Source organism: Mesoplodon bidens (assembly GCF_964165515.1).
Source record: "Mesoplodon bidens genome assembly, chromosome: 19".
In the NCBI taxonomy this organism is placed as follows: Eukaryota; Metazoa; Chordata; class Mammalia; order Artiodactyla; family Ziphiidae; genus Mesoplodon; species Mesoplodon bidens.
The window spans coordinates 15,964,285-15,977,418 of NC_138179.1; the positions used below are offsets into that span (position 1 = coordinate 15,964,285).

A 13,134-nucleotide genomic window follows, 5' to 3' on the forward strand; every position below is an offset into this window, starting at 1 on the left:
CTAGAACGGAGAAGGTTCTTGGAGAGCCCGAAAGGTAGGGACTCAGGCACTGATGGAAATGTTGATTAGGGTGCTGTATTTATTTGCTTTCAATGAAAGAAAGGCCCAGTCTTAGTAAAATACATACTCTTCAGCCCGTTCTAAGGCTGGACCTAGCAGAGCCTTACTTCCCACCCTTGTAGAGACCCTGGATCTTGGTGGAAGAATGGTTAAGTGGCAGGGGCACAAGCCCTCCTAAATATGGTGCCTGGAAGCCCTCTGCAGAAGCCAGTGAGGATCAGCACAGGCTGGGAAGGATCATACATCCCACAGAGAAGCTAAAGCAGGGCAGCCCTGAACCACCTTGCTGTTTTTTCACTGTCAAGAACACAAGTCACCTGGTTGCTTTCCTTTGTAGCTAAACAAACACACACTTCTTAGATCAAATAAGCCAACATACCTCATTTAGCAAAGTGTTTTATTCAAAAGCTTCTCAGCACCATCTAGTTGTCAGAAAGAATGGATATCCCCTTTACATGCCCACCCAACTCCCAAACCCAGAGGCAGAAGTTAAACCATTTGGTGAGAGCTCCCTCTAATGATTATAATTCAGATCATGATAAGGTTCTGGTTGTTCTCTCACCTACTTTCGCCAACCTTCTACGTAACCATGACTCAAGTAGAGCTGTGTTCCCCCGCAGTTCAGAACAACAGGAAGGAATCATGTCAGTTTTGATCAACCTCCCAATCCTGGGCTATTAGAGGCACATGAAATTACCTTGAAAAATCCGAATTCAGTGACTGCCACCTAGGAGGGACAGTGTTACTGCCAGGCAGCATGCAGTTTTGAGAGCTCAATATTAGGGCACCCTCCCCCGACTCTACTCTAGCAACAAGGAGCACTGAGTCCGTTTTCTCTCCACACACCTCAACTGCTCGTCCTCTCCTGCCTTATAAAACAGACACTGAACCAAACTGGTGTGACAGAGTTAAGACAGACAGTTACATGCGATGGAAATGCTAAGAGATCCTGAGCTGTTGGAGATGAGGAGACTAGAGAGTACGACCCGATGTTTCCCTTTGTGTCTTGAGAGAGTATTTTGTTTCAGCGTAAAGCACACTTTCCCAAAGAGGTTCCTGGAGGAGAAATCCAAGGGTCTGACCGTGTCCCGCGGGAACACGCAGTCACCTGTGTAACTCTGGCTTCAGTCCCTGGATCTGTCCTTGGCAGCTACTTCAGGTCCCATGGGAGGAGGAAAAGCTGGAGGCGATATCACTCAGCCAAAGCACCCATGGGGTCCCAGGCTGGCAGGACAATGGGTTCCTGCTCTAGCACAGCTAGCACCTCTTCAGGGACATGCTTCCTGTCCACCACCACTTCGTAGACATATTCAGAGAACCACTCATCTGTCATGCACAGGTAACCTGGAGAAAAGAACAGAAGCCTCGTGAGTCCAGAGGGCGAGGGGCAAAGAGCAGAAGCCTTACTGGCACTATAAGAAAGTCTTTTACAAAACTAACATTTGTACATGTTTTTCAGCTTTCCCATCTATAATCTCACTTAATCTGATTAAGTCTCATTAGCAACCCTGTGAAGCAGACAGGACAGGATGGCTATATTTTTACCAATTAGAAAACTGGGGCTCAGAGTAACTAAGTGATGTACCCAGCTCACAAGGGTTCAGAAGTTCAGGGCTGGGCCTGGCACCTAAAGCTGCTACCAGATGCTGCTATTCCACTGCCCAGGCTGCCTTGCTGAAGGTGGGTCAATGACCCTAAAGGTAGGTGGAAAGGTTTCTTGTTCATACAGCCATACATACGTAGGGGGTTAATCTCTAGGGTGAGAAGGGCAAGCATACCCGCTCGATTCTTACCCGACCCACCTTCTCAGCATCCGTGGCTGCCGTCTCTCCTTCCTCTCTACCATAAATTCCTACAACAGTCAGCTAAGCCATTAGGGGGATCCTGATGGGGCCTGATCATCACTCCCAGGTAGCCACTTATTTCCAGATGATACTGGGTGAGTCGCTGCTTTCTTAGGAGGAAACCTGTGGTGAGGATCAGGCAGGACGGACGACGAGACAGCTGCTCGACCTATATTCCTCACAAAGGCGCTGGGATTTGTGGATCTCTCCAGTGGCAGGACTAGAGGGGCTCAGCTGTACCAACACCCCAGGCTGACAGCTTAGCTGAGAAAAAGTGTGGCGTCACCAGGTACCTATCCTAGACACCTGCCTCTTCCCCTCAGGGAGACTGCATCTCAGGCTCCACTAGGACAACACAAATTCCTCTTCAGGATCACATGTCCAACAAACTGAAACAGCGGGGAAAATGCTTCACCTGAGCCACTGCTAATACAAAGAGCAAAATTAAAGCAAGAGATGAAAGAGTGTGTATTTAAAACAAGGATGGGCCAGGGAAAGAGCACAGAGGACAAACCTGTGTCCCTACACAGGGGTACTGCGTGCACCTACACACCCAAGGACTCACAGGAACTAGCAATCTTCCTCTTCATCATCATCATCATCATCTTATCATATCTGGCACCTGCTGTATACTAGACACTTGAGCAATTTTTCTCTGAAAGTGTCTGTGCAAATCTAGGTCTATGCTATAGCATTTCCCACTACACAGGACCAAGAGGAAGGGAGAGGAGGTAAGTATTTCTCCTAAGGTGATCTTCTAGTATGTTGGTTCTCAAACTTCCTGGCCCCAGGATCAAGACTGTACACTTAAAGCTACTGAGGACCCTAAAAAGTTGTTTATGTGGGTTATACTTACTGATATTTACCGTAGTAAGAGTTAAAACAGAAAGTTAAAAATATTGGTGCATTTAAAAATAAGAATTAAAAAAACATGAATATTAATAATATATTTTTAGGAAAAATAATTATATCTTTTAAAACAAAATAAATTTTAGTTAGGAAAGTGGCATTACTTTACAATTCAGAAGATAGCTAAATTCTTGTACCTGCTTCTGTGTGCAATCTGTTGTTTTGGATGAAGTAAATGAAGCAAATCCGGCCTCACACAGATACGTTGTTGGAGAAGGAAGACCTTGTAGATGCCCTAAAAGGGTCCCAGGGACCCGGCAGGGGTCCTCAGACCACACTCTGAGAACTGCTGCTCTAAAAGCAAGACTGATTTAAATAATTAAAAGGCATCACGGGCTTCCCTGGTGGCGCAGTGGTTGAGAGTCCGCCTGCTGATGCAGGGGACACGGGTTCGTGCCCCGGTCTGGGAAGATCCCACATGCTGCAGAGCGGCTAGGCCCGTGAGCCAGGGCCGCTGAGCCTGCGCATCCGGAGCCTGTGCTCCGCAACGGGAGAGGCCACAACAGTGAGAGGCCCGCGTATCGCAGAAAAAAAAAAAAAAAAAAAAAAGGCATCATGACGGTTAAGTCTAATTTTAAGCTAAATGGTGTGACAGAGGACATTATTTAACTTGAAAACACAACTGCTTTGGGGAGCTCATCTATGCCCAATTCTGCTCCTGCAACAGCAGTCAAAGACAGCTCATCCTGATGTGGCACCGCACGTTTACCCTCACCAGAAAATGTCCGGGAAGTGCACAAGGGCTTTCATCCCCTCACGATCCAGTGCTCCTTTCTCAACAGGAGATTCAGGGAAGAAGAACACAGATAAACGCTGTAGCCCGTGCCATTCCAAAGTCCCCGGCCCCTACCATCACCTACATTACTGCCACTAAGTTCTGGCAGCCAAAGCTTGGTCAGCTGAAGGACCAACCAGTACCATTTCTTGCTGCAAGAAATGTAAGTAAGTGCTTCCTGAGAAAGTCAGCATCTGCCTTGTCTAAGAGTTCTTGTGGGCAGGAGACCAGGCTACTAAACGCTACACCATTTGAGATATTAGGCATCCTTCCCCTCACCCTAATGCACGCTGAATAAATCCTTAGAGGAGCCTGGGGCAGTGAGGCAGGTGAAGGATAGAGGCGGATTCATGTAATAAAGTTCTGTATCCTTATGACAATACTATCATCACACAATCAAATGAGTCTTCAAAGAATGCCCAGAGAAAATGGACAATAAGTACATCTACACCATCTTGTTCCAAAAGCAGGAGATAAGAGTAAGTCCTTACAAATTAAAACTGCTATCAATTGTAATCCACCCTTTCAGTGTCCCTGCCAAGAGGGCCTGCCTTGATTAGTCTCTCTCTTCAGGATATGAGTTCTTTGGGGGCCCACAGAAACCTCACAGTCTAGGTGACTGCCAAGTAACTGCGCCCTGGGTAGGTAATGAACTTGTAGCCACTGTAACTGTTGATACTGCGTGTCTTGGAGTTTGACTGAGAAGATTAGGATCGGTGTGTCTAAAACCCAAGTGAGGGCTGTGCGGAGGAGCAGTAAGGTACCCACTCAGGCAGGACGAAAGAGGCCATTTCGATTTGAGGAAAGTTGCAGCCTCTAGCCCTTATGTACTCTGGCCATTAGAAACTGGTGTTCCCCAAAGGAAAAAGGAAAAAAGAAAAAAAAAGGAAAACAAAAAATCTGCTCCAAGGATCCCGAGGTTCAGGGAACAAGGCACTCAGGGAAACAGACAAATGGGTAAAGGAAGTCAGCTTTAGGAATTAAATTAAATTTTGTTTAAACTTTAATGTCTTGTTTACATGCTATGAGGAAGAAATAAAATTAATGAACAGGCCCTCAAAGACACTGGCAATGTTTCTGTATTTGTTAAGAGAAAGGGCAGTATCGGTCTGTAAGGGGAAAAAGTGTCTGTGGATACAGCTCTAGGCCGGTTAGGCCAAATTCACTCACAAACAGAAGAGTTTCGAATGGGTTCGTATAAGGGAAAGAAGAACTTTACCCTAAGAAAAGTTTTCTGAAATCCTGCTAAAGATCTAAATTTTAAATCTCTCAGACTAAATTAAAGTGATAAATATATTATCATTTACGAATTAGATATATTTTTTGCTTTGTTCTATGAAGTATTTCACCTCACTAACAAACTATTTGTGGTTAATATATATATATATATATATATATATATATATATATATATATATATATATATTTTGCTATTTTAAAAAAAGGTATGACAAAATCAAGTTATCAGCTCTGCTGTGACGGATCTGTCTGGCAGCGCAGACCTAAGGAAGCCAGACGACTGAAGCCTCATTAAGTCACCGCCAATCTTTCACCTGATGCTGATAACTCAAGGCTGAAGAAAGGCTCCCAGAAAGGAAAGCAAAGGCTTTACTGACAGTTGTCTCGTATTTCAAACTTCCTAATAAATAGTGAGAAACCACTTCACCCAACATTAATCAGTCATTTAAGATGAAGTTGCAAAGACTACATAGTAACATGGATATAAAACATGGATATAAAAACAAGTATACAAAAATGGCATATCCTATATAACTATGTTAAAAATCCAGATACACAGGGGGAGAAAACATGAAAAAAAAAAAAGCAAAATGATAATTTTATATCACTGGGTAGGTGATTTTCCCCTCAAAATTCTGAAATGTTATATTGCTTTTTGATTCCTTAAAGATTACCCAAATAATTAATGCCCATTATAAAAAATTCTGGAAACACAGGAGGAGGAGGAAGATGAGAAAAAGAAGGAAGAGGTGGATGGTAAGAAGATGAATATAAATTTTAAAACTGCCTACAGTCCCACCACCTTGGGATAAGCCCTATTCAGATTTATCATCCTCTGATAAAAGTTTCTACATATTCTCTGTACATTTAGATTCTGTACGTTTAATAAAAATGAGACATCATACGTGCTCTATTATTAGAGTACCACACATGCTGTTTTCCAATATTGCTCTTTTCACACTGATAAAAAAATACATCTATCTACATCTTAATTTTTAAGCTGAATTTGTATGAATAAAACCAGAATGTATTTAATCAATCCCCTACTGTTGGAATCTGGATTGTTTTTTTAGGCTTAGAAACAATACTGCTATAAACATTTTTGTAATTAAAGCTTTGTGTACATCCTTAATTATCTATTTAATTTCCTTATATCCTCATCAATACTTGGTATATATAATTACAACTTTCTTTTTGGGTCCAATTTGAACTTCTGTCTGTGTGTGCTTGCTATTTACAGTTTTCTTTTATAAAGAGTCTGTTTCGGACCTCTGCGTGATTTTAACTGGTGTGTTTGTCATTTTCACAGTGATCAGTAATAGTGCTCTCTACATTAATATATTATAATGATTGCAAACTTTTTTCCTATTATGCAATTTGCCTTCTAATTTAGTTGATGATGTATTTTTCTAGTATACTAAAAATTTTTATATTTTATGAAGTCAAATTTATCAATCTTTTCCTTTATGACTTCTAGCTTTTTTGTTATGCTTACAAACATTTTCCTGCTACTATATTAAAAAAATAAATAAGAGAGAAAAGTAGGGCTAGTGGTAAGAAAACATAAGAAACACAATCTCAGTGAAAAATCCACCACTCAGTAAGGCCTCGGCACAGTCTAGTCCCCAGCTACGAACATACACAATTTCAACAGGTAATTAAGTAGAGACAATCTGTCACCCACTTCTGTTGGTTACCCACTGTGTAAAGCATGCCTTACATTTGTACAGAGTATGCTGCAAATGTACAAAAAGACACAATCCCTATGGAATGGAATTTGGCAACCTAGAAAAAATTCAAATGCATTTACCCTCTTCACTAAGCAATGCCATTTCTGGAACTTCATCCTACAGACAAAACAGTACTTACAATGCAGACAATACATGTTTATTTAGGCACAATAATAGTTAATATTTATTCAGCTCTTACTATTGTCAGGTACTGTTCTAATCATTGTATGATATTAACGCACTGCAATATAGTTTGTAATAGCAAAAGCTTGGAAATGACCCAAGTTCCATTAGTAAGGGAACTGGCTAAATAAAGTATGGTACATCCAGACAGTGGAAGATAATGAAGCTGTACTGATGTGAAAACGTACCGACAGGCCTCAGACATGCTGTTTGGTGAAGTGAGAGCAAGACGCAGAGTGGGGCATAAGGTGTGCTACCTTTGTTGCACTAAAACACACTGGAAGGATACAACAGAAATGAACAGAAATGGGAAACTGAAAGAAGGGGAGGTGAAAGGAGTAGAGAGTGACAGAGGTGGAAACGAGATTCCCCTTTGTATACTGTTTTGTATTTTGATTTTGGAACAATGTAATTTTATTATTTATTAAAAGAATTATACCTTAGAAAGCAAAATAAAACAAAACACACACAGGGATCTGTAGGGAGCTTAGACTTCAAAATGCAATTTTAGGGCTTCCCTGGCGGCGCAGTGGTTGAGAGTCCGCCTGCCAATGCAGGGGACACAGGTTCGTTCCCCGCTCCAGAAGAATCCCACATGCCGTGGAGCGGCTGGGCCCGTGAGCCATGGCCGCTGAGCCTGCGCGTCCGGAGCCTGTGCTCCGCAACGGGAGAGGCCACAACGGTGAGAGGCCCGTGTACCGCAAAAAAAAAAAAAAAAAAAAAAAAGCAATTTTACATCCACTATCCTTGTTTTGATTTTAACCCTCACAGCAACACTACGAGGCAGGCGGGGTTGGTATGGGCTGTTTAAAGTCACATAGGCCAGTAAGTAAGTAAAGCCCAAACTCAAATCCACGTCTTAACTTCAAATTTGGTCTTTTCCATGGGGCTCAGCTTCCGCACTCAGGGGGGCAAAGAGAGTGGCAGGTAGTTATGACTTTGGCCGACAGATAACTGCTTAATCTAGCTCCTCATCTAGGCACTGTCTGGAATCAGGTCCCACCTGCTCAGACACCCCACATCAAGAGCCATGAGCCCAGGTTTTGCGGGGCCCATTTATGAGGTATTTTGTATCTTTAAATCAAAGAGATGTCATGTGTTCTAAGTGCATTTATTTAGAAGGCTGGAGAACAGGATGGGCTGGACGTTTTTCAAAAAGAAACAAGCCTACTACTTAAGAGACAGATATCTGGACAGTGATCTGAGGAGAAGCTTCTTTCTCCTCCAGAGTAAAACACAAACGTCTGGTGTGTAGTTCAGGTTCCTGAACCTTTTGCTGATAAGAGAAGGGCTACTCTTAAAGCTGGATATTACCTGTAGCCTCTTTCAGAAACAAAGGCTACAGAAGATTCTGTTTCCCTGGTAAGAAGGCAGAGTGGAAAAATGTGGTTGGGAAAGAGGGTTGTTTTGGTTTGTGGGTTGCATTTCTTTAAACCATCAAACCACAGCAAAGTTCAGTCTGCAGAAGTGCACACTTCCTGAGCAAGTGCCCTCTGCTAAGGGGTCCAGAAGAGGCCTGTCCACCTCTGGGCTGAGGAGAGAAGGCAGCACAGCAGCCAGCCTGATCTTTTGTTTCCCTGGACTGTGAGCATGATCCAGGCAAGTCTGAGATCACACAAAATCCTGCCAGGGTCTCGATGTTGGACAGGAGGAGAAAACACATCTTGAGGTGTCATCCAAGGGTTGTTTCCTCACCCAAACTCAATGACTTCTCTCTAACCCCAAATATCATTACTCCTATTTGTTTCAGGCAAAGCCTGCTTTCTGATCATTCCTCAAAAGCTCCATTGATGGCAGGCCACATTATTTCTTGGCTCCAGGCCTCGGACTGGCCTGAAGCATGCTCAACAGGTCAAGAGCAATGCTTCTCAGCTCCCCTTTCCTTGGCCTTCCACTTCGCTTCCCAAAAGAGCCACAACCCTAACATCTTTCCCAAAACTCTGCTCACCTTTGAAGAATCACTAAGGAGCCTTCCCTGTTCCAATCACTCACCATCTCTCTTGTAGTTTACCCCCTTTATTATTTTGCACTTATAATTATAAAAGCAATTTGTTTTTATAATAAATTGCTCTTATAATAAATTGCAAACACCATACAGAACAAGATTTACAGCCTCAATGGCCCCAGCTCAATTCCTGGCCTCCCCACTCCCTGTACCTAGCATTTGAAAGACTCAAGTACAAAATGTTCCTGATGTGGCATTTATAGCACAGTTGGGCTTCTACCCTCACCCCTCCTAAAGTTTCCAAAACCTGCCTTAAAGTCCAATCCCAAAGCCTCTCCCACTGACTCATTTTCTGGCTGCCCTGCTGCAGCACTATTTACCACCAAGTCCTCCCTGACATCCCCTAGTTCCATGACTTCTCCCTAACTCTTCACCCATTTCAATAACCTCAGCTTCAATGTCTTTCTATTGTCTCCCCACTGAGGGGGCTCTACCCGGTTCCTCCTCTTTTGCTGTCATCTGCCTTCTTGGAGAAATCATCCCTTCTCTTGCTTTCCTTGGTCCACTTATCCTATATCTTACAGTCTGAGGAGCACACCACGAATGCCACTTTTGTCCTATCACAGCCCTCTTCAAATCCCCTTCCATGTCTCAGGTGAATAAGTATAAATTCCTCTGAGGGTCAGAGACATTCGTTCCACCATGGTCTGTGCACGGTTCCCTGCATCCCATCAATAAATGTGAGGTGATGCTATTGCTAATGGGTTTTCCTGGGCACTAGGTTTATTCACCTCCACTGCTTTCTTTCATGCAACTAAGCCCACATGACGAGTCATCCATCCAGTAAACTGGTATGTAGTCCAGTGGTCACATGAGGGTCTTGAATTCTTAGAGACCTGACGCTAGAACCATGGGCAAGTTAAGACAGCCCTCTCCCAGAGGGAAGGGTTAAGGAGCCTTATGTTCTCTCTCTCCTGCTCCCACCTGTCTACAGGTAACATTAACAAAAGTAACAACAATAGCTAATATTTTCATGCACTTCTTATATGCCTGGCATGGTTCTCACAACAACCCTATGAGGTAGGTACAATTATTAACCCCATTTTACAGATCAGAAAACTAAGGCTTATAAAGGTTAAATACCATGACCAAGGCTACATAGCCAATAGGAGGGACTGCCAGGATGTGTTCCCAGGCATCTGGTGCCAGGTTCTGTGCTTAACCTCTATCCTCCTCAAAGCAATACAAACACACCTGGGAGACAATCTGGTGAAAATGACAGATCTTCTCTATAGGAGAAAGCAAATACACACACACAAATCTGTATTAAATGTGAAGAGATTTCTCCCTGAAACCAATGCCTGCTTGCAGGTTAGGAGAAGCCTCTGTTCCACAGTTTGTCCCCCTCTCACAAATGGTAGCCCTCTGCTAGTCACACACTTTGATAAGGAAGCAACGGTTAATCTTCCTCTGTTCCACTCACATGAACTATTTTTTAGCTTGAGTCATGCAGGTTCGTTGGTGAATGGAGATGGAGGATGAGGAGTCCCTCTGAAAGAACTCAGATACCCGAATCTGATAGTAGCAGCGCTTTCCCCAAGCCTGGAGAGACATGAAAACCCTGAGGTGACAAAACAAATTTGTATCTTGCTCTTTTACAGGAAATCAGAAGCATCCACTTTTAGCTCATATAATTTTCTCTTATTTCTGCAAGTCCAGCTCAATATTGTCTATAATTTATATTATCTGTGCTAGAAATCCACTGAATCTCAAACTGATCTGCAAATAACTGGTTATCTTTCATAGGTAATATACATTTTTAGGGAAGCTGCCTGTGTCACATTAAGAAATCTGAATTCCAATTCTCTCTCTGACACTGGGCAACCTGAACAAGTCAAAACCTCTCAGCATGTTTTCATTTTTTCACATCAAACATGGGTGTTCATATCCTGAGTTACTCTACATGATGCTGTGAGGAAAAAAAATACAAATACATTAGCAAATGTTGAATTCTTATGAAGCAAGATGTTATGAACTCTATGTCCTGAGTACCTCTGACAGAAATATGGAGTATTCATTGAACTTTTTAGAGTTATATAACAGTATACAGTTTGATGGCTATATATAAACTATAGGGCCTCACAAGGAAATAGTCACTATCCGTGTTACTGATAGAGAAATGTGAAACCATAAGGAGACAAATGACTGCCCAGGATCTATAATCAAGAAAGTAGTAACTGTCTCTCTTGGTTCCACCATTAACGTTATATGAAGGAGATGATGAATTTTGTGCCTAGCTTTGGACATACTGTTCCCAAAATCACATGGTGAGGCAATTTAAAGGCCATACTTTTGGTTTTTAGAAAGCAGCAGAAGCCCAGATGTAATGTGAATCAGCCACATAAATTTCTTTCCAGATTAATCTCTAACATGCCAAAGCCTCTTTAACTGAAATCATCAAGAGACTCCCTTTTATGAGGAAGTCTGGAAATTTTACTAAAATGAAATCAGGAACAGAAAGGCTTATCTGTAAGGAAAGATGAAGAATGTGAGTTAAAAACAACTTCAAGGGCTTCCCTGGTGGTGCAGTGGTTGAGAGTCCGCCTGCCGATGCAGGGGACACGGGTTCGTGCCCTGGTCCGGGAGGATCCCACATGCCGCGGAGCGGCTAGACCTGTGAGCCATAGCTGCTGAGCCTGTGCGTCCAGAGCTTGTGCTCCGCAACAGGAGAGGCCACAACAGTGAGAGGCCCGCACACCGCCAAAAAAAAAAAAACAAAAAACAACTTCAAAGTTGAAGTTGAAAGGCACAAAAGCAATCTGAAAAATGAAAACTAATCTTGGTTCAAAATGAAAATGTAGAGAAACAAATTTTTAAAAGACAAAGATTTTCCTTCAATGACCATTGCAGAGTTAGAAAATAATATTCCTCCTAACCTTACTAAAAAGTTGTATTATTCATCATATTAAGAAACTAGACTACAAGCATTAAGAACTATGTTATGATAATTCTACCTTCAGAGCTCTAATGTATCAGACTTTAGAGCTGGAATATCATCTCATGACTAAGTGAACCAATCATAAAAAGAAGTTCCATAATAAGACTGGTTCATTAGGGAGACCATCCAAGAATTTAATTTATTGAGTATCAACACTTTTGTTATATGCATGGCAGAATGTTGATAACTATTGAAGCTGGGTTATGGGCACATGGGGACTTCTTAATACTATTCTGTTTATATATGCTTGAAATTGTCCATGATAAAAATTAAAAAAAAAACAGAAACAAAAACAAAGAACCATGTTATAAAGCAGCATGGACAAAATAATCCTGGGAAATTTTTGGTGGTTACATACAGTTTTTCACTTGCCTAACTCACGATGTGCTAACTCTGGACACAAACCACTCACAAGATGCTCCATCCTCCCCTCCTTGTTCAGATTCCCAGACATAAACAGTGCTCTAAGAGCCCTTTCTCCTGCCAGCAGACATTTACTCGTCTCCAGATACTTTATACAAGTTTTATGTCCCCGTAGCCACTAGTTTCTGGTCACCAAGATCATAAATTGATCTGGTATGTCCATGAGCAGACTAGATGTTAGTAGAACAGAGAAGCTTGGAGGAAGCACAGTTAGTGGTTAAGAAAACAGGCTCTAATGTCAGACTGAATTATAATTCTGGCTCTACCACTTTTTAGTGAGATGACCTGTAGGTCACTTTGGCTTAAAGATTATGCTCTTCTCAGATGAATTTCTGACTAAGAGTAAGAAGCACCAAAGGTTATCACCCCTATTTTAAATTTTTAAACATTTTACAAACTACTTGATTCTAACAAGCCTATCAACTTTTCAAAATGAAAGACAATGTAACAAGTCCCAAGGTCTGTTCCCTCATTCAACTATGAAATCCATTTCTAATATGATCCATAAACACAGTCAAGTACTCCAAGAAGTGGGGGAAAAAAGAAAGCCACGTTGGTTGTACACCATCTTAGATATGTATCCAATTTTCAGTCCATCTGACTAAGAACACTAGAATTCTAGAATATTAGAATACTTCGCCAATATGAAGTAAACCAATGGCTTCAATAAGATAAGAATTAATTTCTCCCTTTATGTGTCTAGTGGTCAGAGGTAATATTTGTCCCCTTTGGGAAACAGTCAGGTTATCTGATTTAATTAGTAGTCTCATGACCAATGGGAAAGGCCAAAGCCAGAACTGGGCAGAAGGAAAAGGCAGCCTGCCCAGGTATCTCTGCTCTGTTCACCTCCAGCTTGTAGTATTATCAACATCGCTTTTTGAGAAACCATCAATCTTAACAAGCAGAAACCCCATAGAGAACAGTAACAAACTGTTAACGATGTTATCTACAGAAACAAAATCCTAGCAATGCTGTTTAAGGTTGCCCTGTCTCCTGAAAATCAAAGAGGTTCTGTCTCAGCCATGGCA

The 13,134-nt window shown here is 42.0% G+C and overlaps 1 protein-coding gene across 4 annotated transcripts in view; it reads right to left on the minus strand.

Moving 5' to 3' along the window:
• Nucleotides 1–439: 439 nt before the first annotated feature.
• The window catches only part of BLMH (bleomycin hydrolase), a 42,893-nt gene continuing 30,198 nt past the window's right edge, over nucleotides 440–13,134 (minus strand). For all 4 annotated transcript variants that reach the window (XM_081220243.1, XM_081220242.1, XM_081220241.1 and 1 more), the window contains exon 12: nucleotides 440–1,404. In XM_081220243.1, coding sequence (XP_081076369.1) covers nucleotides 1,253–1,404 — 152 coding nt within the window. In that variant the 3' untranslated portion in view covers nucleotides 440–1,252. The remainder of the gene's footprint in view (nucleotides 1,405–13,134) is intronic.